The sequence below is a fragment of the Daktulosphaira vitifoliae genome, unplaced genomic scaffold (assembly GCF_025091365.1).
Source record: "Daktulosphaira vitifoliae isolate Bord-2020 unplaced genomic scaffold, ASM2509136v1 Scaffold_2, whole genome shotgun sequence".
In the NCBI taxonomy this organism is placed as follows: domain Eukaryota; kingdom Metazoa; phylum Arthropoda; class Insecta; order Hemiptera; family Phylloxeridae; genus Daktulosphaira; species Daktulosphaira vitifoliae.
Window position 1 is genome coordinate 18356512 of NW_026099573.1, and position 27829 is coordinate 18384340.

The 27829-nt window shown below is 26.1% G+C and overlaps 2 protein-coding genes across 6 annotated transcripts in view; one reads left to right on the forward strand and one right to left on the reverse strand.

The window, feature by feature from the left end:
• Nucleotides 1-4207, reverse strand: part of LOC126898570 (uncharacterized) — an 11725-nt gene extending 7518 nt beyond the window's left edge. Inside the window, exons 1-2 of one of the 2 annotated variants that reach the window (XM_050672764.1) lie at nt 3287-4207; nt 1244-1988 (exon numbers count right to left, since the gene is read on the reverse strand). In XM_050672764.1, the coding sequence (XP_050528721.1) occupies nt 3288-4169 (882 nt within the window). In that variant the 5' untranslated portion in view covers nt 4170-4207 and the 3' untranslated portion in view covers nt 1244-1988; nt 3287. Of the gene's footprint in view, nt 1-1243; nt 1989-3286 lie in introns of those variants that run through there. The other variant, XM_050672765.1, reaches the window with a different exon arrangement.
• LOC126898574 (uncharacterized) overlaps nt 1-15921 on the forward strand; it is a 140683-nt gene extending 124762 nt beyond the window's left edge. For 3 of the 4 annotated variants that reach the window (XM_050672777.1, XM_050672776.1, XM_050672778.1), the window contains one exon: nt 15603-15921. In XM_050672777.1, the coding sequence (XP_050528734.1) occupies nt 15603-15776 (174 nt within the window). In that variant the 3' untranslated portion in view covers nt 15777-15921. Of the gene's footprint in view, nt 1-11663; nt 11831-11901; nt 12058-13146; nt 13318-15602 lie in introns of those variants that run through there. The other variant, XM_050672779.1, reaches the window with a different exon arrangement.
• The last annotated feature ends 11908 nt before the right edge of the window (nt 15922-27829 follow it).

Here is a 27829-nt window from a genome sequence, read left to right on the forward strand (position 1 = left end):
TTTTTCTAGTCGGGGTGTCAGTATGTGTTTAGCGTTGATAATGGTAACATTGTTTCCGAAATACGTATCCGCGACTTTTTATTAATTTTTTTTGTGGCTTTTGAGTTTAATATTTTTAACATTTTTTAGTTTTTTTAAATTAATAATATTTTTAATATAGTTTTAATTTTACTTAATTAATTAGCCACAAGTGATCAATTTTTATTATATAATATTTTTAAATCTATAAGAATATTTATATTGTCATTTTATATCCCTTTAATCACACCCCAAATCAAAAGTAACTCTCACTCTAATCCTTACTTAAATTCACTCAACAATATAAACTCTTTCAATCTTTTTCTTTTATTAATTTTTAAGTTATGACACAACTCTTCTGGGTGTCTCAGGGCACGTCCAACCTTTTTCCAACGTATTACTCTAATCATATCAATAATTGTGCGATTTTCTCCCAGAGCTCTAAGCACTTCTTCATTTGTTTTCCGCTCTATCCAACCTATCTATACGCCTCCAACACCACATCTAGAAGTTTTCTAATTTTTTCTTTTTGGTATCATTTATTATACAAGTTTCACATCCATATGTTGCAACATTCCATACATATGTTTTTATAAATCTCTTCTTGATATTGAGATGTAACTTTATTGAAGTGAGCAACTTATGTTTTTTTACTAATGGTAGCTTTTGATAATGTTATGCGTTGTTTTATCTCTCGGACGCTCTTACCAACAGATGTAATTTTGATCCCTAGGTATACCATTTCCTCTACTTGCTCCAGTTTATGACTATCTATGTATACATTAGCTTTTACTTGAATTTCTTCAACTACACGCTATATATCACCTTCNGAATTTCTTCAACTACACGCTATATATCACCTTCACTCTCTGCTCTCTCAGTTCGTTTAACACAATTTTTGTGTGACTTTTTGAGTTATATATTCTAGTCATAAATCAATATTTTTAATAGAATTTTAGTTTAATATTCAATAGTAATAAATTTTTATTATATTTTTTTTATTTTATTAATGAATGAAATAAAGTCGAGTCTCACATAATTTTTAACATTTGTTAAGTAAATTTAACAATTTACAAGATTTTAATGATNATATTAAAATACATACATATGGCTTTATTGAATCATAAAACCAAGGAAATTTTAAAAATGTAAAATAGTATTCATTTTACATATAAAAAATAATATATTAGTTTACAAATTTACTAAAATATAAATCATAGTCAGTTTTAAAAAAATCTTCACAAATTTGTATTAAATCTGAACTTATACTAAGAAATATTAAATTATTATCGATATTTTGATATGACTTTATTAATTCAAATTTATTTATCAATGGTTTGTCAAGAACACAATAGTTATTAAGGAATTGATTGAATTTAGTAAGTGAAAATAAATGGCTCACACCTATTTGACTTTGATGGGTGTTTTCCAAAAATTCTTTTGCATTTGTTGCATTAGTTTCAAAATTTAAAATAATATTTAGGTTTTTTAAAATATAATTATATTCTAATGCAATTTTCACTACATTTTTAAAACATGATTGCGATTTTATCATAAAATCTCCAATGGATGCTTTTTTTAACAAGGCCAAAATTTCTAATAAACGATTGATCATAGTTGTAACTGATGGTAATGTAGTTTTCAAGGAATTTACACAAGTAATCAAATTATTATGAAGTTTATTTTTTTGTTCTGCCATGCATAAATGTTGTATAGCATTTAAATAGTTATTAACGCGTCTTAATAATTCACTATACCTACACTTTAATATGTGTGCAACTTCTTGCTTTCTTTTAAAGAAATTGATTGGATTTTCTTCATCATACTGTATTTTCTTTAAATCTTTAATTTGACCGTTTACCAAAATTTTCGTATTAATTAACAATTGGTTATTAGTCACGTTAAATAGTGTATTTATAACACTAACTGCGAGATCTTCAGATGTGTCATCATAGAATGGCGATACAAGTCTATGAATACAAAATACAAAATAAAGAGTTAATGATTAATTGGAATAAAATCTATAAATATTTCCAAAAGGTAATTTGTCAATTGTACCAATATTTTTATTTATATATAAAAAAAGTAGCAATAATAGCGTGCCATGAAGTTCTAAAATTCGGCCATGTTGTAGTCATGTTTGAGTTATCTGTGAAGTTGATGCCATGTATAATAGAGCAAAATTGGTAAATAAACGTTACCAAAAGAATTTTTAATGATATAAAAAATAGCGGTTAAAATTGAAGATTATAATTTATAAAGTTGTTTGTGTTAAAGTATTAACACAAATTTTATATTTTTAAATGCCTACTAGCGTTGTACAAAGTTTTAAAATCTATTATGTTGGAAAGTAATTAATGCATAATGATAAAGCCTAATAATCGTAATGTTCATTTAGCGATGGTAAATAAACTCCATACAGTGTCGGCTTCAACCAGTTATAAGGTGAATATGGCATACGGCTTTCTAGTGTTATTATGTATCTCTGGTTGAACTTGACTCCGTACAATAGATCATTCCCAAATAATTAATAATTTTGGTTCATTAAAAAAGTAAATTACAGTGAATCTAGAAAGTGCATGTTCTCAATATGTCAAATTATATGGAATGCTTTGGAAAAAATGCTAGTCAGTTATACAGTAATATAAAATTGAATAGTTGTAGAATTGTTTGCTTATTAAAAATGTAGAAGGTACATTTTATTTGACCCTACATTGATTTATTAGCTAATAATTATATATTAGAACCATATCTCATAATTTAATGAGTATCGTATGATCTTGCTGTAGTTAATACTTATTTTAGAACGAGGGAAGAACATTATATAACTCATAAGATTGGGAGGAATAGATCACAGATTGGTTATTTTATGTGGAAGAGAGATGCTTAGATAGATGAGTGGAGTGATTAGAGAAGATCGTGGATAAGATGAGGAAAAATAGACTTAGATGGTTTGGTCGTGTTATTGAATGCGATATCGGCCAGTCAATTTCTTAGTTTCTATTTTATAAGCTAGTTCAAAATGTGTGTTACCATTTCAAAAAATAGTTGACTCTCCAATACGTTATAAGGAATGATTCTATAAAATAATTTATGGTTAATAAATCAACAAATTTATGTAACAAAATAAGCAACATATTTTTTATACAACATTATATTCATTTTTAGAGTAATCATGTGTTTTAAATTAAACTTATCAACCTAAATGTAGGTTAATATGATATTAGGCTGATAGAAACACAATTCCGTAAAAAAAATAATAATATACTTTACTCTGGTGTTATCGGATGTAGTAAGTTATGAAAACCCAAATTGATGTACTCATGCTTGAATGCTTCATCATAAAATACTTTGAGATTATTACATAATTGGACATAATCTAAACACGAAATTGAATCGTTATCGTGTTCCATTGCATCATCACTTTTTAATTCATCTTGGAAACTATTGTACTTATTGTTTTTAATAGAAGTAAATGAAATCATCGAAGATATAATGTTATGAAATTTTTTTACATTTTCAAAATCCTTAATAACCATTTCAACTTTAGGATTAGCGTTGTTATCGATGTACTCATTCATGTCCAATTTTCTTTTCAATCGAATGCGATCATTAATAAAAGAAATTTCATTAATAATGTTTTTTTTTTTTCTATACATTTTTAATACGTAATTCATATGTAAATTACTAAAGAATTGTATGACATTTTTAAGATTTTCAAATAGAGTCTTTGAACTTTCTAATGCGTCATGAAGTTTAATTATGCAATCAGTAAAATCATAAAATTGTTTTTTTAAATGATAGCTATCACAATATTGCAGTATTAAACCAATATTTTTAATGAAAATTTCCATAACATTTGTATATCTACAGATAAGTAATTCATTAATAGCATCATATATTCTAGTCAAATTATCGAAATTTAGATGTAGACTTAAGTTTTCAATAAAGTTTGGAATGGAATCTGAATTTACCATTAAACCGTCTGTTAAGTGTTGCATTGAAGAATCTTCGCCTGGAAATCGAATATAATTGATTACTTCAAATAAATATTCAGTATATTCGTTTTCATCCGCGAGTCTATAGCCAGTTGTATCGATTTGATTTATCCAAAATATAAAAAAAGTAAAATAGTATATTTTTATGAACATTTTTTAGTGAATTGAAAATATAGAAAACAAAATTTGGAATAACTTATTTGTAAGATTAATATTAGTTAGAATATATACATATTTTATACATTTAAAGATGAATATTTGACTGAAGTTTAGTTTATTTTATCTACTATTTGCAAAGTTGTTTTTAAAATTAAAATATTTGTTTAAGTGTTTTTGGAATAGTTCTAGATTATTGCGAGTTAACATTCTATTTTAAAATTCCGTCACATACACAAAATTATACAGTTATTTTAAGTTAAATAATTTGAGAATGAACATTCTTAAATAATTTTACAACCAGCAATTTAATTATTAATAAGCTGTGTTTAATTATTAATATTTGCTCAATTTATAATAATATAATTGCAGTATGAATGAATTAAAAATTCTTTAAAAAACAAATCATATTTTTAAGTATTTTAATTGCAAGGTTTCAGCCAAACCACAGGGCCCACTAATTACCTACTAGTTAGGAAAACATTATAGAGTGACCTAATAGCCGAGCCAAGCGAGAATAGTTCTTATTAACGGAGCTACTAGGTTTTGAGTTTAAAAAAAAACAAATATTAATGTAATGAAGGTTTAAAGAGTAAAATGAGAAAAACAAAGGTCCATATATAATACAATAACATTTTTTTATTAATTATTTAAAATTTATATTTATATATATGTAATTTATAAAAACAGAGGACCAAAAAACTAAAAACGAACGTGATTTTTGGCATCTTTTTGTGCCCGTTGGTGAAGACGCTAACTGGTGGTAGTGCTAACTTCGAACAAGTTCATTGGGGGAAATACAACAATATTGGTACAGTTGCATAGAGTACGGTCAGCTGGTAGTGGCGGGGGTCGCCACAGTGGCATAGTTGGGACAAGTATAGATCATAAGGAACGCTTTGATGCTAATCTGTAAATATTGTTTAATTTTAAAAAATTGGTGGATTATTCAAAAATTAAAAGGAACTCTAATTTACTTATTTATATACTGATTAGTAGTTCTTAGATTTAAAAGTATAATTAATGAATTAATATTTATTATAGCAATTAAATAGAGTATGAAATTGATATTTAATAATTTAGTATTGTAATTTTTATAGTGAAATTATAAAAAATTATAAAGTAGGTATTACTTCTATGNTTTTATAGTGAAATTATAAAAAATTATAAAGTAGGTATTACTTCTATGGCAAACATGTATAAAAGTTAAAGTGCTTGATGCAATACCTAAAAAAAAAAATTGTTTGTTATTGATAAATAAATTTATTGGTCTACAATGATTTTTCATCAGAGACCAAAATATACTTTTCTAAACCCATTTTCGTGCCTATTTCAAAAATGCAATTAAAATTTCCCATATTGACTAAATAATAATGTTCAAAATACTGAAATAAGCTGGAGTTGTAATCATGGAAGGTTAGCTGCTATATAAATTGTATAAAATGTAATAACAATCATAAAAGAGGTAGATATTCAAAAAGAGTCCAAAATAATGAATGGTGTTTGATAGGAATGAACTGATATTATCAAATTTAATATTTAATGTATCTTAATATTTAAGACACCCTAGATATTATTAGAAAGAAGACACAGCTAAGAATAAAAGTGTTTTTTAAATTTGTAATTTTGTTGGAGGTCACCCCATTTACGGGGAACAAGGCAAATTTTTTCATTTTTGAGGATAATGTCTTTGTCTAGATACGATTTGTGATCTATTGACGTATCATTGAATGAAATCGGTTCGGTGAGAGCTGAGAAAAAGTGGTAATAGACACACAAAAAAAAAAAAATAGTAAAACCAATACCTTCTCAGCTTTGCATCGAAGCTAATATTTTTATAGAATTTATTTTATAAAACATTTTTTAGTTTCTTTTATATATATATATTTTTCTTAATTTATGAAATCTAAAGTATTTTTCAAATTCATAAGGATGTTAATTTTGTTTTTTTAAATAAGAATATATATAATCAATTTTCTCAGTTCATAAATAATAATCTAATCAGCAAAAAAACTGATCGATAATGACTTTGGGGCAAGCATTTCCGAAGTAGTTGAACTTTTTATGCCATAGAGAAAGGTAGAGTACCTTATAATTCTCAAATATTAATCAATACTAATTGAAAGAATGCTTCAATATCATTTAACTGAATCCCGACTGTACATTAATTTTTAACTTAATCATGAAAATAGTGCTTAAATAGTTACAGTTAAAAGTCAAAAGCTATTAAATAAATTATATTGCCTTTAATTTCAGTTTCCACTGCAGAACTCTTCTGAAACTGAACAAACCCAATAATTAGTTACGCATCAAAGCTAAAAATATGCGTTTTTTAAAAATGAAAAATTGTTTAAAAAAATATTCTTGTAAAATGATTATTAAACCAAATTTGTCAGTTAGATCTGTATAATTTGTTATTTTTTTAGTATTTTTAAACTACATAAAAAAAAAATATATATATTTTATATAAATAATTACTATAAACCAATGTCAGAAGTGAATAAAAAAGAATATAAATCATGAATATATATTATTGAATTTGAATTGTTAAGTCTTATTTAATAATTAAGGTGTTGAAAATAGAGAAAACCAAGACTAAAAAATTCAAATTGACCAAAAATAGTAAATCTAAAATCTGTATAGAATTGGTTATCGTGGAACACACGGAATACAATTGTCTTAAGTTCACGGTTGTCAATAAATGGTTTTCTCCTTTTAAAAATGTATTCTCTTATGACTAAAAATCTACTTATTTATTTAAATTATATTTTTTTACAAAGATTCTTTAAAATTGCAAAATAAAAATAAAAATTATTTTTGAATCTCTATGTGCAATGAAAAAATGTGTGGACCAAAAATTCAAATCTAGTCTCTAAATGATACCTAAATTTAGATATTCTATTATTATAGATATTATTAAAATCACTATAATAAAAAACGTTTCCATGCAAATCTGTAGATAGTGTTTAATTCTAAGAAATTGGTGGATTATTCCAAAAGCAACATCAACCCTTATTTCTTTAATCATATCTTGATTAGTAGTTCTTTGATTTTAAAATATAATATATGATTAAATACTAATTATAATTATTAAATTTAGCATGTAATTGATATTCAATAATTTAATATTGTAATTTATACGGAGAAATTATAAAAATAATAAAGAAGTAATATTTTGCTTTACTTTTACGTGTATAAAAATTTAAAAGGCTTGATACAACATTTTTCAATAAAAACTATTTGTTACTATAAATAAATGCACAGGACACAAGGAGCTTTCATCAGAGGTAAAAATATACTTTTCTAAATCAACTTTTCGCATTGTTTTCAAATCTGCAAGTAGACTATTTCTATAACTGATGTGATTTTTTTTGTGTCTGTTACCACTTTTTCTCAGCTGTTTCTGAACAGATTTCTTTCAATAATGCGTCAAAAGATCACAAATCGTATCTAATCGAAGACATTACCCTCAAAAATTGAAAAAATTTTCTTCGTTCCCCGTAAATGGGGGAAATCACCAAAAAAATTACAAATTTAAAAATCGCTAATTTTCGAAATTTTTTCAATTTTTTTTACTAAAAACTGTTATAACTTTTTCAAAAATGAACACATTAACATAAGTTTTTTTATGCTAAAACCTTAGATATTTCCCTTTCATGTTATATCATTTTTTTGAAAATCTAACACTTAACCTGCTGATTGGGAGGATTTAAAATAGCAACTTTTTTACAAAAACTAACTTTTTCAACTTAATTTTTGAAAATGTTCCAATACTGCGTCCTTCAAACATATATCAAATTAAAGCTTAATTTATGTACTATAAAATAAAAAAAAAAATTTGTCCTGACGACCTATCTTCTATGCGCAAATGGCTATCGTATCCAAAAATATGCTATTTTAACAAATTTTTTTTTTTTAATTAAACACTATCTACAGATTTGCATCGAAGCGTTTTTTATGATAGTGATTTTAATCACTGTCAGATATCATCTATACTGGACTCAATGATGATACGACCCCACTGTGCTGGGTTTTTTTATATTATTATTCAATACATATAAAATAATAATTAAAATAAAATAAAATTGTTTTACAAATTATTACTGATTTGATTTTTAATATGTTAAAAATAATCAGTTCAAATTTTCATTTTTAACCTATTTTTTTGATCCTTTAAAGTTGATGAAAAGTATTTGTGAAATTTTTGTGATATTTTATAGTAAAAAAAATTGAATATGTTACAATAACTTTTAACTCAATTACAAGTTTGAAATTGAAATATTAAATAGAAAATTTTATAAGAATTAAAACAATGCTATTTTTAAGATTGATATGTAGTCAGGAAATTTTATAATTACTATTTATAGTATATTTGTCATAAAAACTCATTATTTTTTTGCATTTTTATCGTAATAGAACACTTAAATAGAAATCATAGTAATCAATTCTAAGTAACTTTTGATATTTAAAAAGATTCTACAATTGAAATATCCAGAACTGAATTAATTTTAATGATTTACTTTAAAAACTTTTAACTAAAAATAAAAATTTATCATTTTGAATCCCTTTTGTGAGCGGGTGAGGGTTAGATTTATAAAAAAAAAAAAAACCAAATGATAGTTAAAGACATGCATCTATATAAAAAAAAAATTATACTGATTTGGTAATTTTTGATAAAGTTTAACAGTTAACAAAATTATAAGTTTTATACACTGGACTACAAGGAACTATCATCAGAAACAAAAAATACTTTATTAAATTAATTTTTTGCGATTTCAAATGTGCAATTAGGCTCTTTCTATCACTTCTAAGTTTTAATATTATTAAAAAATAGTATTTGCTTTGTTATAATACATACACCACTCATTATTCAGTAGTATATATGTTATTACCTATTAGTCATCAAATTAAAAATATTATTCATGTTAATACTTTAAACTTTTCCAAGAAATATGTCTAAAAATACATTGATATAAATCTACTGTAATAATTATAAGAAATTCTTTAGTTNTTTCCAAGAAATATGTCTAAAAGTACATTGATATTAATCTACTGTAATAATTATAAGGAATTCTTTAGTTGTGACAAATTATCTATTTTAAGTAAAATAATATGTAATAAATAACACAAATTGAGTAATAAACAGATTATAGTAAAAGGTCGTGACACTTCTTGCATAGATAGATGAATTAAATTTAATATAAAATGGCATAAAAACTGTCAATCTCTCGCACTACTACTTCACCTTATGAACTTTCAACGAATGCAAGAAGTGGCTTGACAAAATACGATTTTATATAGAAAATTGAAGTATATTCATTTTTCAACATTAGTCCTGAAATCATTAAGGTAAATTCATATTCAAAGTAAATATAATGAGTACATAAATTAAGTAGGAAACCAGAAAAAGTAAAGTGATCTCTAGAATAAAATATTGTCTAAATAAATAAAGAGAATCAATAACGTTTGTCCGAAGTTAGCCAGCCTAGTCTAATCTTTGAGTGGGTTAACTGTGTAGTCAATACTAATAAAGACTCCTTTGCGAAGATAGAGAACCCACTTGTGGTTCCTATACTACTCGAGGTTTTTATTGACTCGACTCACAGTCAGCACAAGCCTAGATAACTACTGGTACGAGTGGCGTTGTTGATGATCTATGTGTGATAATTAATCACAATAATTTCTATTTAAAATTATTATTATATTAATAAATTATCAGACATCACTTTGTTTTTCTATATTTTACATCTTCTAATATACCCTCGTACTCATATCCCGAGAGAAAATTATATTATATCATTTTCTTTATTAAATAAATATTATAGTAACTCAATTATTCTCATGCTCATATAATACCAACAAATATAAATTATTTTAATAAATTATTCTTTAATTACTAATAAAAATCTTCTTAATAATTTTCTCCTTTTATTTTGAGTTACTTAGCATATAACAACATCGAAGTTAAAAAAAAAATTAAGAACAAAAAAAAATTATTTTAAATTAATACTGATTTTGATTATTAATATGTTATTAAATAAAATAAAGAAAATGACTTATTTAACCTATTTTTTAATCGTTTAAAGTTGATTTTTGTGAATGTTTATAATAAAAAATAATTTATTTATTTTACCATAACTTTTAGCTGAATTGGCAAATTTGAAATCGACATCATTAAATAGAAAATGTTATGGGAATTTAAAAAATTGTATCATTAAGATAAACATGCAGTTAGGACGTTTTATAATTAATATTTATAGTAAATTTATCAATGGAGATCAATTTTTTTTTGCATTATTAATCAATTTAAGGTTATATGGGTATAGCCCATATGTTAGGGGCTAGTTTGATAATTGAGGATCTTGGTCAAAACCAAGAATCAGAAGCTACCCGACGTCTGCCCAAATATCGTCCCTATCTCCTTAAATGAGTTTTAATTGCCTGAAGGAGACACAGGCAATCGTGTACCTTAGTTACAGGGGATAGATTATTAAATAAAATTAGTATTATTTTTTCATAATAAAGTATATTACATTAGCTTTAATTTAAGATATATATAAAAGTGTCAGTATTTCCGGAACACATTCAAAAGTTATGTTAAAAAAGTCAATTTTTTTTGAAAGAGTTGTCATTTTGAATCCCCCTCCTGTGGGCAGATAAAGAGTCNTGTTGAAAAAGTCAATTTTTTTTGAAAGAGTTGTCATTTTGAATCCCCCTCCTGTGGGCAGATAAAGAGTCAAGTGTACAAAAAAAATATATCAAATGATAGGTAAAGACATCAAGCATCTATAGAAAAAAGTTTTATTGATATGTTCATTTTTGAAAAAGTTACGGCACATTTTAGTAAAAAAAATTGAAAAAATTAGCGATTTTTAAATTTGTTATTTTTTTGGAGGTTTCCTCCATTTACAGGGAACGGGGGAAAATTTTTCAATTTTTAAGGGTAATGTCTTCAACTAGATACGATTTGTGATCTTTTGACGTATCGTTGAAAGAAATCGGTTCGGTGAGAGCTGAGAAAATGTGGTAACAGCTACAAAAAAAAAAAAAAAACCCTTCATAGTAAAATTAATACCTTCTCAGCTTCACATCGAAGCTAAAAGTACTTAAAGAACTGTTCATCATTTACAACAACAATTTAAAAAAACAAATATGCTTATTGTTAATAATAAACAAAATATTTTATGTTAAAATTCAGTGATTTTATTTATAGATTAGTTAATATTATTTTACTTATCAAGAAATTATAGTTATTATAAAAAAAAAGTATTACGTTAGATAGTGTTATATACAAATTTTTATATGTAAACGATGTGCAGATAATTCTTTTGTATACGCTTATTATTATTATTTGTTAACATCTTGTTTTTTTTAAAAATTATTTTAATGATTGAAAAATAAAACAAATTGTATTATATATATATATATATTACAATTTGACGTTTATATAAGGAAATATATGTTATTCACTACGTATTTTGTCATTCACTTTGTAGTTCATAAAATTTTTTATGTATAATTGATTAAACAAAATATTGTACTTTCATTAAATTAACATTTTAATTATGTATATATACGTTACGTTTTGGTCATATTTTGTTATAAATATTATAATTGCAAAAGAATTACAACCTGTATATCGTCCTAATTTACCAGCAGTAATTATCAATTTAGCAGTTATAAATTATAGTTCAGTCGATGTTTTATTTTAAAAACAATATTGTTATAGGGAGAATTCAAGCTAAAATACCACTATATTACTTCTTGCGATTCTCCTGAAAAAAATTTGATTCAATACAATTTGTTTTTTAGTAAAAGGTCTCCAACAATCACAGATCTTAAAGGAAATTTGACATTTTTTGTTCCATTTGACAACACAGTAACGGTAAGTTAACCAAAATTTTATAACTTATATATTATAAAAATCATTGTAGATAAGCATAGATGCTTTTAAAAATTTTTGAAAACACTAAATGATAATGAGAACACTTGTCTCGTTACTTCGAAGTTATACTAAGGGGGAAGCTTAGGTATGACTTAAGTTTGCAATTTTATTATTAATTAAGAATGAACCTAAAAAATATTTAATTTTTGATACATTGACAGGAATTTAAAATTTATAAAAAGGCAAAAAAAATGCTCAATATTTTTCTTAATTTAAGAGATATTGGTTAACTTTAAAAGTATTACTGCGTATATTTATAATTAAGATTTTTTAATATTTTATTCAATGAAATTTATATTATTTAAAACTATTAAACTGTACTACTGCTTCATTTAGTTACGGAACCTTAATACTAAAATTTTACTACATTATATAACATCCAAAGTTAACGAGTTCATAAGTTGAAATTGAATTTTAAAAGTTAAATGATTTAATTTTTAAAATATTTATATTTTATGTTGTCTTAAATTTAACTTAAGTACATAGAAAATATTTATTTGATACCGACAATTATCAATAATAATATTTTAGGCATTTAAAGTGCAAGAGATATTTATTAATTTCAAATTTGACATTTATTTTCTTTGTACTTTAAGCGACTCATTTTTCATCTTAATATGATAATACTATAATCTTAATTTGTTATTACATATTTGTTGAATCCAAAAATTGAGTTTTTTAATATCTTTATAAGTTATATGTTTAACGTCTTTTATAAAATTAATTCAATAAGTAACTCTATGAAACATTTAAAGAAATGTACGCGGAAAACATTTTGTAAAATTTTAAATTTATATATTCTCAAGTTATTTATCTATTATCATTAATAATTTCACAATAATTATTAAAATAAATACATTATATTAATATTATTATAAATTTCATAACTTTGTATTTATGTTAATAATTAATTATAATGATATTTGGACTATATAACAATTTTTTAATTTTTTTATAGTATGGCAAAATTCTAATGATTTAATATAATTATTATGGTTGTATAATGATATCTTATAATACTTATTTTAGTTCACAACAAATTTTGCTGTAAAAGGTTCTAATAATGCCTGGTTTAACAATGCTCATATAATGACATTCAAAAAAGCTTGTGAAACAATGACAATTTTGTTTAGAAGTAAGGCATACGAAGAATTTCTCACAGCTTTTAAAATACCTAAACCTGGATGTCCTTTAAAACCTGTGGGTATTGTTAAGAATATTTCTTTAACATGTTCTAGCATGTTTTGACAAATGAAATAACTTTTGATGTAAAATATATTCTTTGATCATTTTTTTCTCAAGTGATTTTCACATAATTTATTTTTAATACTTAAATTTTTTTTTAATTTCGTTGGGAGGTATTAACTTTACCAAAAAGTTTCGTTTCTCGTACCCTCTACATTCTCAGATTTTAATCGACCAATTTCACTCGACGAAACGTCAAATGATAAGAAATTATCTTTCAATTTTTAAATAAATGTGTTGACTCAACTACTCGGACTCCACGCTGCCGAGTTAGGTATTGTCTTTTTGTAAAAAATGAATTAAAATTTACAAAATAATAAATAAGATTTTGTGGGCAGCAATTTTATATTCTTTATTGCTATTAGCCCATGTAATAATAATGTAATATGCTCCACGGCATGACAAAATATAAAAACAAGGTTAGGTTAAAAAAAAACACAATAAATTATTACAGAATATTCTATAATACACATATAAAAGAAGAACAATAAAATGAAAAATTGTTCGATGTGTCAGACACAAAAAAGGCGAATATAGTAAAGGATAATACAAAACAGGAACCAATTTTCAGTCCTTGGTATGTTAGAGTCGACGAGTCCGATGCAATCAATTATGAACAATATGATTCTTTCGCTGAAGAATGTAATACTAATATACAATGTTTGGTTTATTAATTGTATTACCAATGCGCAAAGTGTAATTTAAAACACGAAACACTAAATAAAAAGCAAAAATTGATCTTTACATCAACTGTCGCACGGCACATACGTATAAAAGGCACACCGGTACACAAGTGATCAATTTAACTCCGTAGGGGACTGCGCACTACCCATTAGGTAAAACCTGTTTGGGCAAATCACGTTCGCAGTACCAAACGAAATGTCTTAATTCCTCGTAAATGACGATTTTTGATGTCAGTGAATTTATGTATACTTTATTTTTTGTCTTTAAAATTACTACAACTTTTTTTTTTATTAATAAATTAAGGGAGAAATTTTCCTATGAAGACCTTGAATAATTTTAGGTGGTCTACCTAGTTCAGTCTGTACCCGCTGTGCATCAGATCGTGGTTCGATTCCGATATGCTGATCTATACAGGTTTTCCGTCTTCTCTGGCATAGACATTAGCTATTAGAGAGAACGTTAAGCATAAATTTGCTATTTTTAAGATGATTTTTTATAAAAAGTCCTTTTAATTAGGCAGCTATATATCAATTTTTTGAAAATCTCACCCTTTACCTACAAACTGGATAAATAATTTTCCGAAACACTGGAAACCTTGAGCAAACAATGAAATCATTAAGTAAATATTGGATTGAGTAACAATGAATTTTTTTGAGTTTCTTATTTCCCTGAAAAATAAACTGAATATCATTTATTTAGCCAACTGATTGCAGGGTTAAATAGCTTTAATAAACAGTTATTTATATAGCAACGATACTTATAATTGTTGGATACATATTTGATAAATGTACTGTCGATAAAATATATAGTGTTCAATAAGCGTGGAAACAAATTTCTATTATTATCATTGTTTAGAACTGTTTTCTTACTTACTAAACATTCAGTATATTTAGTAACACCACAATCGCTATTATTGCATCCATCGGATGACAGAAGGTGGGAGACAAGCGACTTGGCCGTTTCTCAACACTATATTTATAGTATTGCGTTTTACTATTTCGTACGAAATCGATGTACGACATTGACGTATAGATCCTTTCAGTTCCAGTGTGTGTGTTGCTGTTACCAGGTTGTCTCTTGGCAAAGTGTTCTATGCTGCCTTTTCACGCATAGTTCTCATACAAAAGCTTTATAAGCTAGAAGTGTTTGATCTTTAAAAAGGATAATTTTTAAAAAATAAGAAGGCTTCTTGTGGTACAAAACTATTTAACATAAACCAATCTAGGTAGAACCTCAACAAATTTCACCTACTCTACAATTTTATATGCCTTAATTGTACTTTATACTTGTAAAAAAACTCATTAGAGTTCTATTTAATATTCAAATAAAAAGAACTAAAAAAATCTTAAAAAATGTATAAAACAAAATACAATTACGTAATAATTTTTATTATTATAAAAATTGTTTAAAATTGTCTCACAATATTAAAATTCTGCAAAACAAAAAAAAATTAACAAAAAGATATTAGTTTATAAAAAGTTATTTCGGCTGTCATATTGAATTAAATCATTTATAGTGAATGAACTAAGTTATTAATTATGAAACATTTTTTTCAGGGTGTATATGTATCATCTGGATTTGACCTGAATTTTATAACAGATATTGAGTATTTTCCTAAAGTGTTTTTTTACGGGATATATAAAGTTAATATGACCTTTACAAATACTAAAGAAAAGTTTTTAGGCTGCTTCATTATTGTAGTTGATGTTGTTCGTCCATGGGAGATATAAACACAATAATTAAGTATATTTGCAGGTCTCGTAGTTTCTTTGATTTATGTAAAATGAGTGGATAATAAACATGGGTCCTCGTGATATTAATATATGTATTAAAATTATATCAATCATAAATATTGTAATATAACATTGATATGAATCAAATAAAAAAAAATTTTATTAAAATATTTTTTTTTTTTTTAACAAAATTTTAATTATTATGCTATCTGTTACAATATTGAACAATAAGCTTAAGTGATAACATAAAAAGAAAAAAAAACAGACAGAAGAGACTGAGTGAAGAGACCTCCCATCGGAGGTACTTCAACATGAATATTAATTTAAATTTAAGGTATTAGTCCTAACATAATATTAATAATAGTGATAATAAGTTGGATTGATACATATACATTTTTTTTTTTTTTTTTAATTATAAAAGTAGGTCACGACACCACTGTCTTTTTAATCTTTTGTGGGGATTTCCTGGAATAGTTGCAGATGATAGTTGGACAATAAGGGGATTGGAATGATGTGTTAACTTGTTATTGAATCGTTTGTAGTGGAGTTTGGCTAGTTTAGTGACGGTGGGTAAATTGAAGTCGGAATGAAGGGTATCATTTGAAACATAGAAGGGAGCTTTGGAGATGACGCGAAGGACTTTGGATTGGAACCTTTGTATACGGTTTGTATTTGATACTTTGGCTGAGCCCCAGAGTTGCAAACCGTAGGACCAGATGGGCCTGAGTAGTAGTTTATATAGCAGTAATTTAGTAGGTAGTTTGATATTTTTAGAAGTTAGGAATGGCCGGAGAAGACGAAAACGATCGTTCAGCGTTCGAGTTTTATTTTTAATGTGAGCTGACCAGGTAAGTCGACGGTCGATGTTGACTCCAAGGTAGCGTACATTTTGGGCAGTGGGGAGGGGTTGGTTGTTAAGGAGGAGGGTCGGGCACACTCCTTGCCGAAGTGTAAAAGTACAATGGATCGATTTGGATTCATTCATTTTAACTCCCCATTCCTTGTACCAGGCTTGGAGAAGGTGAAGGTGGTCCTGAATATAGCTAGAGGCTAAATGAGGATCAGGGCTAGAGGCTAAGATAGCTTTATCGTCGGCAAAGTCACCGACAAGCGTATGGAGGGAAGAAGGTTGATCAGATATATATATGTTAAATAGGAGGGGAGCTGTGACCGCACCTTGAGGTACGCCTGCATTGATTAAAGTAGGAGCAGAAAAGGTGGAACCTACTCGCACTGAGAAGTGACGGTCTTCTAAATAGGATTTAAGGATTAAATAGTAGTGACTAGGGAGAAGAGTCTTAAGTTTATATAAAAGACCAGCATGCCATACGCGGTCGAAGGCCTGAGAGACGTCCAGAAACGCACCAGTGCAATAGAGTTTTTCTTCCAAGGCATAGGATATTTTGTCTACCAATCTGTGCACTTGATGAACGGTGGAGTGGCTGTTGCGGAAGCCAAATTGAGGGTTAGGTAAAATATTTGCAGTGTCGACAATGGGTATGATACGTTTTAGTAGGAGTTTCTCGAATAACTTTGAAAGTATTGGGAGAAGACTGATTGGTCTATAAGAAGTCGGGGAGTCCGGGGGCTTTTTGGGTTTTAATATGAGAATTATAGTAGAGTATTAAAATATAATGAGAAAAAATTGTTTTTATATTTTAGGTTAAAAAATTAAAAAATATATTTTTGAATGTCAATTATTTATTAAAATTATTAAATCTTTTGGATGAAATTTTCCAAACCTTTATACATATATGAAAACGGTTCACATTATTATTATGAACTATGAACTTATTATAAATAATTGATTGTGACTAATTAATAATTTTTATTAATTATCCAAATTTTACCTAAAACATACATGACAGTGCCACGTCTTCATAGCACTGCCGTTTTTAGAGCTTCGATACGAAATTGACAAGATATTAATTTTATTATGATGCTTTTTTCATTTTTTATTTTTGTATCTGTTACCACTTTTTCTCAGCTCTCACCAAACCAATTTCTTTTAACGATACGTAAAAAGATCACAAATCGTATTACCGAAGATATTACCCTCAAAAATTGAAAAAAATTCCCTCGTTTACCGTAAACGGGGGAAATCTCAAAAAAAAAAAAAAAAACAAATTTAAAAATTGGTAATCAACATTTTTTCCATTTTTTTTGCTTAAAACTGCCATAACTTTTATATAAATGACCAAATCAATATAAATTTTTTTATAGATACGGAGGTCATATCATTTTGTATATTTTTTTATAAATCTGTCCCTTTTTCTGCCCACAGGAGGGATTCAAAATGACAAATTTTTCAACTTAACTAATGATTTTTGACTATAGTAGAAATATTTTATAAAATTTCCATTTTAGATTTATGATGCCTAAAGAAATTTTTATTTTAGAAATGTCTAAATTAGATATTTCTAACTAACAAAACTGCTTAATGAGTATTTATTTACACCTTTTTCAGAACACCGTGTATTTATTATGTCATAATTTTTAATATACTCTATTTTCTTTATACAACTGAACCCTTATATGTTTTTCCATAAATTTTGAAAGTACACCAAATTTTGATTTCTCTCTGCTCTAAAAATGTGATATACTACATTTATTTGATATTATAATAAAAAACATTAATTAATTTTTTATCAAGAATGAATAATATTTTTAATCACAATATTTATATAAAATCTTTTAATCAAAGTATACTTGTAATAATTTTTTTTTTCAAATATTAGGAAAACAAAATTTTTATTAATATTAACATTTGGTCTATAATTATTAGTGAATATAATTAAGAAATGTTTATTTAACCTTATAGTCACGAGTAGGTTTTTTTTTAATATATAAACTTTAATTAATTACATAAATTATTTATGTAAAACAGTCAATATACACTTCTCTTAATATTAAGATGATCAGTTTTCGCACGAAATTTTAATTTTGTCATATTTTACACTATATGTTGATTAGTTAAAATTGATCACTTAAGTGCTAGTTAAGTTAGGCTGCAGAGAAGAAAACTTCAGTCAATTGAGTAACTTATCTTATTTATAATCGTGTCTTTACTAGTTATAAAAAATAATTATTATTCTCAGCCTTGCTTACAATTTGATACACGTTTAACGCGGAGATAAAGAAATGTACAACTACATTATAATTTTTTCGTAAAAATTATAACACTAAATTATTGAATAACAATTTCATATTAAATTGAATTACTATATTTTAAGTGTTTATTATAAATGATATATATTGAATATTATAAATAATAAATCACAAAACTTGTAATCAAGATATAATTAAGGAAATACGAATTGATGTTGCTTTTGAAATAATCCAACAATTCCTTTTAAAAATGTAACAATATCTACAGTTTGCATCTAAGTGTTTTTTATAATATTGATTTTAATCACTATCAGATATTGAATGCTCCAACAACATCACGTTCCCACTATACCGCGATCTTCTCACTGTGATAACGTTTTTTTAAATTATAAGTTAGTTAAATATGTATGTTGCCATTTAAAAAATAAAGCTGACACCCTTACAAGGTTTAAATAATATGTCAAAGAAAAAATATAAATAGAAAAGTAGATTTATTAATAACATAATCGCTAATCAATCGTTCATTTAGTTAAGTGTCAGTTACGAACATCCATAGGTCGTACATATCGCACTTTTTTGAATCAGTTCATTAATTTGCGAAATTTATATCTATATAGTAAAAATAAATGCTTTGTTTATAATATTGAAAATCAGGAAATTAATCATTAACTTATTAAAAAAACTAAATAATTAATAAATAGAGAAATACATAAAATTAAAAAATATCAAAAAAATATTAAAATATTTACTCTGTATACAACAGCTTTATAACTTTTTATATTTTCCCCATAAAAATTGTAATATTAAATTATTCAATATCATTTTCATGCTAAATCAATCAGGATATTAATAAGGAAATTGTAGTTAATGTTGCTTTTTAAATAATTCAATAATTCCTACAAAAAATTCAATACTATCTACAGATTTATATAGAAGCAATTTTTGTGGTAGTCATTTTAATCACTGTCAGATATCATCTATACTTGCTCCAATTATATTGCGACCCCACTGTGCTATTTTTTATTTATCATTTCGATCCTGCAACTTATGAGTTTTCTCATTCAGTGTGACATCATATTATTATGTAAACAAAAAACTGCATCATGATAAATTAATATGTTAATGTTAACGATAAGGTATAATAATTATATGTAAAGCATAGCATAATTATACTAAAATGCTGTATTAAATTTTGATTTATCTATACAACATTTTTGTAATCTTGAAAAAAAATAACAATGTTTAATCGTTTAAAATATAATGGTAATATGTTTACAACAAATTATAAATTTTTAAATGAGCACAAGCCATTTTCAATGTAAATATTAAAGCCCAATGTCATGTTCATGAAAAAATTTTTAATTTCAAAAATTATATGCATAGATAACAATGGTCATTAGAGTTTATAAGTATATCTATATAATTATCTCTTTCTCTCTCTCGGGTAGTCCATAGCTATAGGACATGAATTTTGATTTTGAAAATTTATAACCGAAACTCCCCCTTTTGTTCGGTTAACTTATAAACGTGTGTGTATAAAATTTTATTTTGATAGACCCTCTCTATCCCGTTCCTCAAAGGGGTTAATTTTAGGCGGTTAAGGGTTGAAAACCAGTTTTTTTAATATAACTTTTTCAATTTTATTTTTATGAAAAAAATTTACTAAAATAATTTTGTTGATCGCATTATATTTTCAGTAATGTTTTTATTTTCTTGTATAATATTTAAAAATAGTTAAAAAACGTTAAATATCATATTTCAAAGATTTTCACAAAATATTCAGTTTTTTTCATATAACTAATTAAATTTAGTATTTATACAAAAACGTTACTTTTTATTATTTGTAGGATATATCATTTACAATAAAAAAGTATAATTAAGATTTTTTGTAGGATTCAATGTTTTGCCTATAATTAATACAAAAAGTATGTGTTACTTTTCTGATGTTTATTTTTAAATTACAATTGTGTCTCCCGTATGAAAACTTGTTTTTATGTTGACAATGAAATATTTAAAAATGTTATATATTTGTACAAAAATATACTTTGGCAATAATTATACAGCAGAGCAGAGATAAGAATTTTAAGAATATAGTCAATCAATTCATTTTTAGCCTATAAATAATAATTAGTTACGTTTTGGTTGTACAGTTGTGTGTAGTTTATATAATTGTTGTGTTTCTGATTAATTTAATTGCATCCATTTATTAACTAAAATATCAAGACAAAAAAATTATTTAGTCGGTTCAATGAAAAGTCATTAATCGGTTCTAAATTGCCGTCAAAAAAGAATTGTATAGCTGTTCTATTTTATAATATGCGATTCATTAAATTAAGTACTCATGATAGCTCAAGACTAGTAATGACTAGTGTATGATTTTTAGGAGGAAATATCGTATTCCTACTGATTATCACTCTGATTGCATAAAAGAAATTGGAAAAAAATTAATTTAGAAAAAGTGATGTACAAAGAAGACATGAAAAATAATTTGAAGACCAATTAGACGAATTATTTGACATAGCTCATGCCAACGTATGTAAAATTGTCAAGAAGATGACATTCAATTTTTATTAAAACGACGAGAAAAAGGTTATCTTGGTTGTATGCTCGAGACAAATATGATATTAGCGATTATTGAAAAACGTAGAGATATAATAAAAGAAATTAAGAGAAACGAAAACTTCAGCAGTAGTTAGACATTTCTCAGTTAACAAGTAATAAAACTCAATAAATAGTCTATAAAATTAAAATAAAAAGTTTTTAATAAAATATATTTTTAATTTAAGATAAAAGATACTTTTTGGACGTTTTAATCTTTTTGTTTTAATTTTTTAGCAAATTTCAAAACAAAGTAATTATTAATTATTAATAATATATTTTTCTACAATATGTTTTTAGATAAAGTCTCATCGTCATTTTATCTCTGTTCTGATGATGAGGCAATAGGTTTGATCATTGTAGACAATGAAATGTACACTATTCCTGATCCATCAAACTCGAAACAAATCATATCTATACCTAACTTAGAAGATGGATTTTAAAGTTTGAACCCTATTGCTTATGAAATGCAAATCAATTCTTATCCACCAAGTTTAAAACGTGCAAAATCAAGTATAATGACACCTAGATTATCAGCTACTCTAGATAAGTGCAAAATCAGTGCTTATGATGTACATTTGTTAATGGCAACCACAAAAAGTTTTCAGGTAGATTTATCCCATTTTGCAATTAATAGATCAACTAAAAAGGACCAAGAAAGTTGTCGAGAACAGCTGTCAAAGAATATAATGTCTAAATTTTTAGATCTAAATTTTAATTTTGTTGTTCTCCACTGGGATTCGAAATTACATTCTAACTTAACAAATACCGATCGTCTACCTATTATAATTACAGCTCCTAATGTTGAAAATCTATTAGGAGTTCCTGACCTTCCATATGACACTGGAAAAGAAATTTCTTCTTCCGTCTATACTACATTACAAGAATGTTGTTTAGTTGACAAAGTTCAGGCTTTTGTGTTTGATACCACAGCTTCAAATACTGGTCGACTAAACGGATCTTGTGTTCTTTTGGAACAACTATTGAAGCGGGATATTACTTCTTCTGCATACAGCCATCATATATTTGAAATCATATTTTAAGTGGTTTTTGTAAATTCAAAACTCACTGTGATGACTGACCCTGATATTCCTTTGTTTATAAGATTTAAATATAACTGGAACATTTTAGATTTAAGCAAATATAGAATATATTCAATATTTGATGATAGACATTCAAATTTAAAAGACGTTATTAATGAAATTGTATTTTACTGTATTGAACAACTTGATTGCAGTTTCCGGAAGGATAACTACAAAGAGTTCTTAGAAATAGTACTAATTTTATTAGGAGGAACATCGCCAAATGGAATGAAATTTCGTAAACCTGGGACTTATCACCTAGTCCGATGGATGACTAAAGATATTTATTGCATAAAAATGTTATTGTTTTCTAATCAATTTAAAATGACACTTCATAAAAAAAAATCAATAAAAGGAATAGTCTGTTTCATAGTAAAATATTATATACAAATATGGATTTCAGCTCCAGAACTTATAAACGTGCCTGTTAATGATATTAAATTTTTAAAGAACTTGTTAAGTATGGTAAAGATGGAGAAGTTGCTTTAAAAAAATGTTTAAATCATCTATGGTACTTAAGTGAAGAATGTGTTGTATTTTCTTTGTTTTATTATCGCATCGATTATACAACAATCGAATGGCAAACGTAATTATACAAGGACAAGAGATGAGTGGTCTTGAAGAAGACATAGTTGATAATTCCATCAAAAATTGAGTTTGAAATTCAAAGACTTTACATATTTTCTCGGAAAACACTTATCATTTGATTTACTTATTAATAAATCATGGATAGTGTTTAAACGTTTTCAAATCTCTTTTGATTATTTGCGGAATAATACAATCAAAACATTCCTGAATATTATAAAGCAAAAAAACTTTATCTTCACTAAAAATAGTAAATTAAAAAAATGTTAAACTGATAGAAGAGTATAATAACAAGTTCACTAGAAATAAAGACTAAAACAATACTTATTAAAGGTAATATATAACCTTATATTACATCGATGACTATACTGTAAATAGTTATATTTTTCGATCCTACAGAATCATTACTATTTAAATATAAACTGTATAATTTTCAATTTTTAGATCGTTCATAACTACCGTCAAGAATACCCAAGATTTAGCCGCGAAGCTATGAAACACTCGTTTTTATAAATCAATAAGTTTATTATAATTATATTTTTTTATACTGCAATTAATTTCTTAAAAATTTGAACTTTTTAAAAATAAATAAATTTTAGTGTTTATAATTTTTTAGATATTTTATTCAGTTTTTAGCTTCAATACGTATATAGTGTTTGTAACATCCTAAAATATTAGAATTTATTTTTATCACCTTCTAATAATTTACAATATTTAGAAAATTTAATAATATTTAAGCATTACTTTTGAAAAATGTGTAGAAGTCATCTTTTAAAATTTATCGATTCAATTATAGGCAAAAAATTAAATATTTCAAAAAGTTTTATCAATACTTTTTTATTGTAATTGATATATCCTAAAAACATTAATAAGAAACATTTTTGCATAAATACTAAATTTAACTAGTTATATTAAAAAAACTGAATATTTTGTGAAAATCTTCCTCTACTTATTCTTCCTTCAATATTCATTTCCATAAACATTCTCATCTCTATTAAAATCTGCTACACTTATTCTTTGCTCTATTCAACCACCCAACACTTTGAACCATACACCATAGCTGGTCTCACCATAGTCATACAAAACTTACCTTTCAGACTCACTGGAATTCTCTTATCGCATGACACACCAGACGCTTCTCTCGACTTCACTTACTCGCATTTAATCCTGTCTTACATTCTCGTCAATTCCATCGTTCTTTTACACATCTGACCCTAAATACGCAAAACTTGCCACCTCTTTTATAACGTTCTCGCTTATTGTTACTCATCTCATTTCATTTACCTCGTGTTCAATTTTGTCATACTCTATATACTCTCTTATTCCTACTTATTCTTAATCATTTTTCTTGAAAAGCTGATCTCCATACCTCTAGTCTCTGATTAATTTCTTCCTTATTTTTCCCTTTTAATACTATATCATTAGCGAACAACATGCACCATGGTACCTATCCTTGTATTTCTCTAGTGATTTCATCCATCACTGAAAAATAAATAGGGGCTTAAAGAAGAACTTTGGTTCACTTCTACTCTTACCTTAAAATCTTTTGTTAATCCATTCAAACTATTAACCCTGGTACAAGTGCCATCATACACATCTTCTATTATATAAATGTACTTTTTGGAATTCCTTATTTTATTAATACCAACTTTAAAACTCCTCTTCGCACTCTATCAAACGCTTTCTCAAATCTATAAATACCAAACAGCTTTTTTTTCTTTTCTTTATTAGATGTATCACACAAAAAATTGGCTCCATCGTTGATTTTCCAAACAAAAAACCGATCTGATTCTTTGTAACTGATATTTCTCCTTTTGAGCTTTATGTTTCTATAATTTCCACACTCACATATGTCTCCTTTGCTTTTAAACAGTGGTTCCACAATACTATTCTTTTATTCTTTTGTCATTTTCACTTCGACTAGGATTTTATTAAAAAGACTACTTTATTCTTTTTCATTGATTCTACAGCCTCTCATAATTCTTTCTCAATAATTAAATCTATCAGTCCCTCGTTGCACGAGATATCTTCTAATGTCTCTTATGGATGCTCCCCATTCAGTAATTTTTCAAAATACTCTTCTCATCTCTTTTTCATCATTATTGTTTGTTAGCACTATCTTATTGTCACTTTTTATACACCTTATATTGTGATAATCTTTTACTTTGGAAGTTTATAGAGTTCTTTTTCACCTTCTTTTGCCTATCATACAACTTATCATACCTCTAAAACTTCGCCTTACTTACCGCACATTTGGCTTCATTGTACAAGTATTTATACTTCATCCAATCTTTTCTACTTTTGTTCTTCTGTAAAAACTTCTAACTGTTTTTTCTTACTCTATGATTTTTTTAACGCCCTTATCCAACCACCAGTTTTCCTTGTTTACTGGCGTTTTTCTCTTACTCTCACCAATAATCTCATTCGCAGTATTTTTTACACAACTAGTAAATATATTCCACACATAACATAATGTTTCCCTTAACACTCCACACAGGCCTTCATTTTACCATCATTAAAAACTTTTTTATTTTTCACATTTCAATTTCAACCACCGAATCCTCGGTTCTATTCCTGTGTTCTTTTTGTTTTTTACGAAATCCAGAATTCATTCTCCAGGCTCAATCTTCCATTAAAATCATTTCCTTCATATACTCTTTCATATTTCATGACAATATCCTCATTACCAGATATTCCTCGCATAACCTCATCCATTTCTCTCCATAATATTCTCTTGTCTATTTCATCACATACTACTTGTGATGCATAGGCACTTAATATATTCAAAACTTTTTCTAACTATTTCAACTATTTTATTTTTATTATCCTCATCCATTATTATTCCTACATCATTCTTTGTATTGGTTTTACCCGAGTATATTATTTTATAACCCTCACCTAGATCTCATTTTTCTCTCCCTTCCACTTAGTCTACTCATACTCTACTAACTATATATATATATATATACTAGCCTACATCCTAACTATTTGGAGTCTCCTCTATCTAACGATTTGACAGTACTTAAACATCGACTGTCGACGTGACGCAAGGCCATTATAGAAAAAGCCTGTAAGATGAAAAGTATGTGACCTTTTTAAAAATCCCATACGGTCACCCATCCATGAATCAACAGCAATCTGTATAATTATACATCAGCGCTGAAGCTGTGACTGAATGACCTATTGCGCTATACCACGCCCCCTGTCAAAGATCTTTGAATAAATAACGCATTGTATTATATATATATATATAACATTCGATGCTTATATAAAGAAATGTACAATATTAATATTCACTATTCACCTAACTTTGTACTAAACTTTTTTTGTACAACTGACTAAAAAAAATTATATTTTAATACAGTTAAAATTGTAATTATGTATATATACGTTTTGTTTTGGTCATATTTTGTTATAAATATTATAATTGCAAAAGAATTACAACCTGTTTTTCGTCCTAATTTACCAGCAGTAATTATCAATTTAATAGTTCTAAATTATAATTCCGTAGATGTTTTCTTTTACAAACGTTATTGTTGAAGGGAGAATTTAAACTAAAATACCACTATATTACTTCTTGCGATTCACCTGAAAAAAGTTTGATTCAATACAATTTGTTTTTTAGTAAAAGGTCTCCAACAATCACAGATCTTAAAGGAAATTTAACATTTTTGGTTCCATTCGATAACGCTATTATGGTAAGTTTTACTAAGTTGCTAAAATTTATACTTTTTAAATCCTGTAAAATAAAAAAAATAATTTTATAAAAGTTCAACATAGATGTTTTCCGTAATTAAAAATATAATTGTTTGATATCATCAATAATAGTGAATCCAGTGCACTCAATTCGTATGCTTAAACTTTATATGGTCTAATAATTAACATTTAAAGGTATTATGTTATATTTCATGTGATTGTATACAACTTCAATAATTTTATTTATTTTTAATTGAAACATACATGTTTAAATAGATTATAAAATTGAAAATAATATAATTAAGAAAATACTGAACGATGACATTAGACCATTTTAGAGAAGTTATTACCATTCTAAAATTATTTCAGAACTTAATAAATATTTAGATAAATATACAGCGTGGTTTTTAAAAAACGATACCCCTAATTATATGGTTGAATAATGATTTTTTCATAAAAATATTCAAATTAAAATTCCTTAAAATGTTACTTTCTACAGTAGGGAGAAGACGCTAATATCGATATTTTTAATGGACATAGTTACCTTAAACTTTTACTCTCGCCTAGATGTAAACAGTTAATAACTACTGATGTACTGGACCAAAAGAGTGAATCAGTAATTTTCATATTTTTATATTTCCCATTATATAGAACCTAACTTAAATAAGACATACTTAAATCATTTATCTCAAAAAGCCACGAAAAATAGTTTTTAAATAGCATCACAGTTAAAAATAAGATTGTATATCAAATTTTTAAAATTTTTTTAGTAGAGCAAAACTTTAATACATAAACTAAATTGTATTTATTCTATAATAGTATCTTATAATACTTGTTTAGGTCACAACAAACTTTGCTATAAAAGGTTCAAACAATGCCTGGATTAGCAATGCTCATGTAGTACCATTCAAAAACGCTTGTGAAACAATGAGATTGGTGTTTGGAAAAAATGCCTGGGAAGAGTTTCTCATGGCTTTTAAA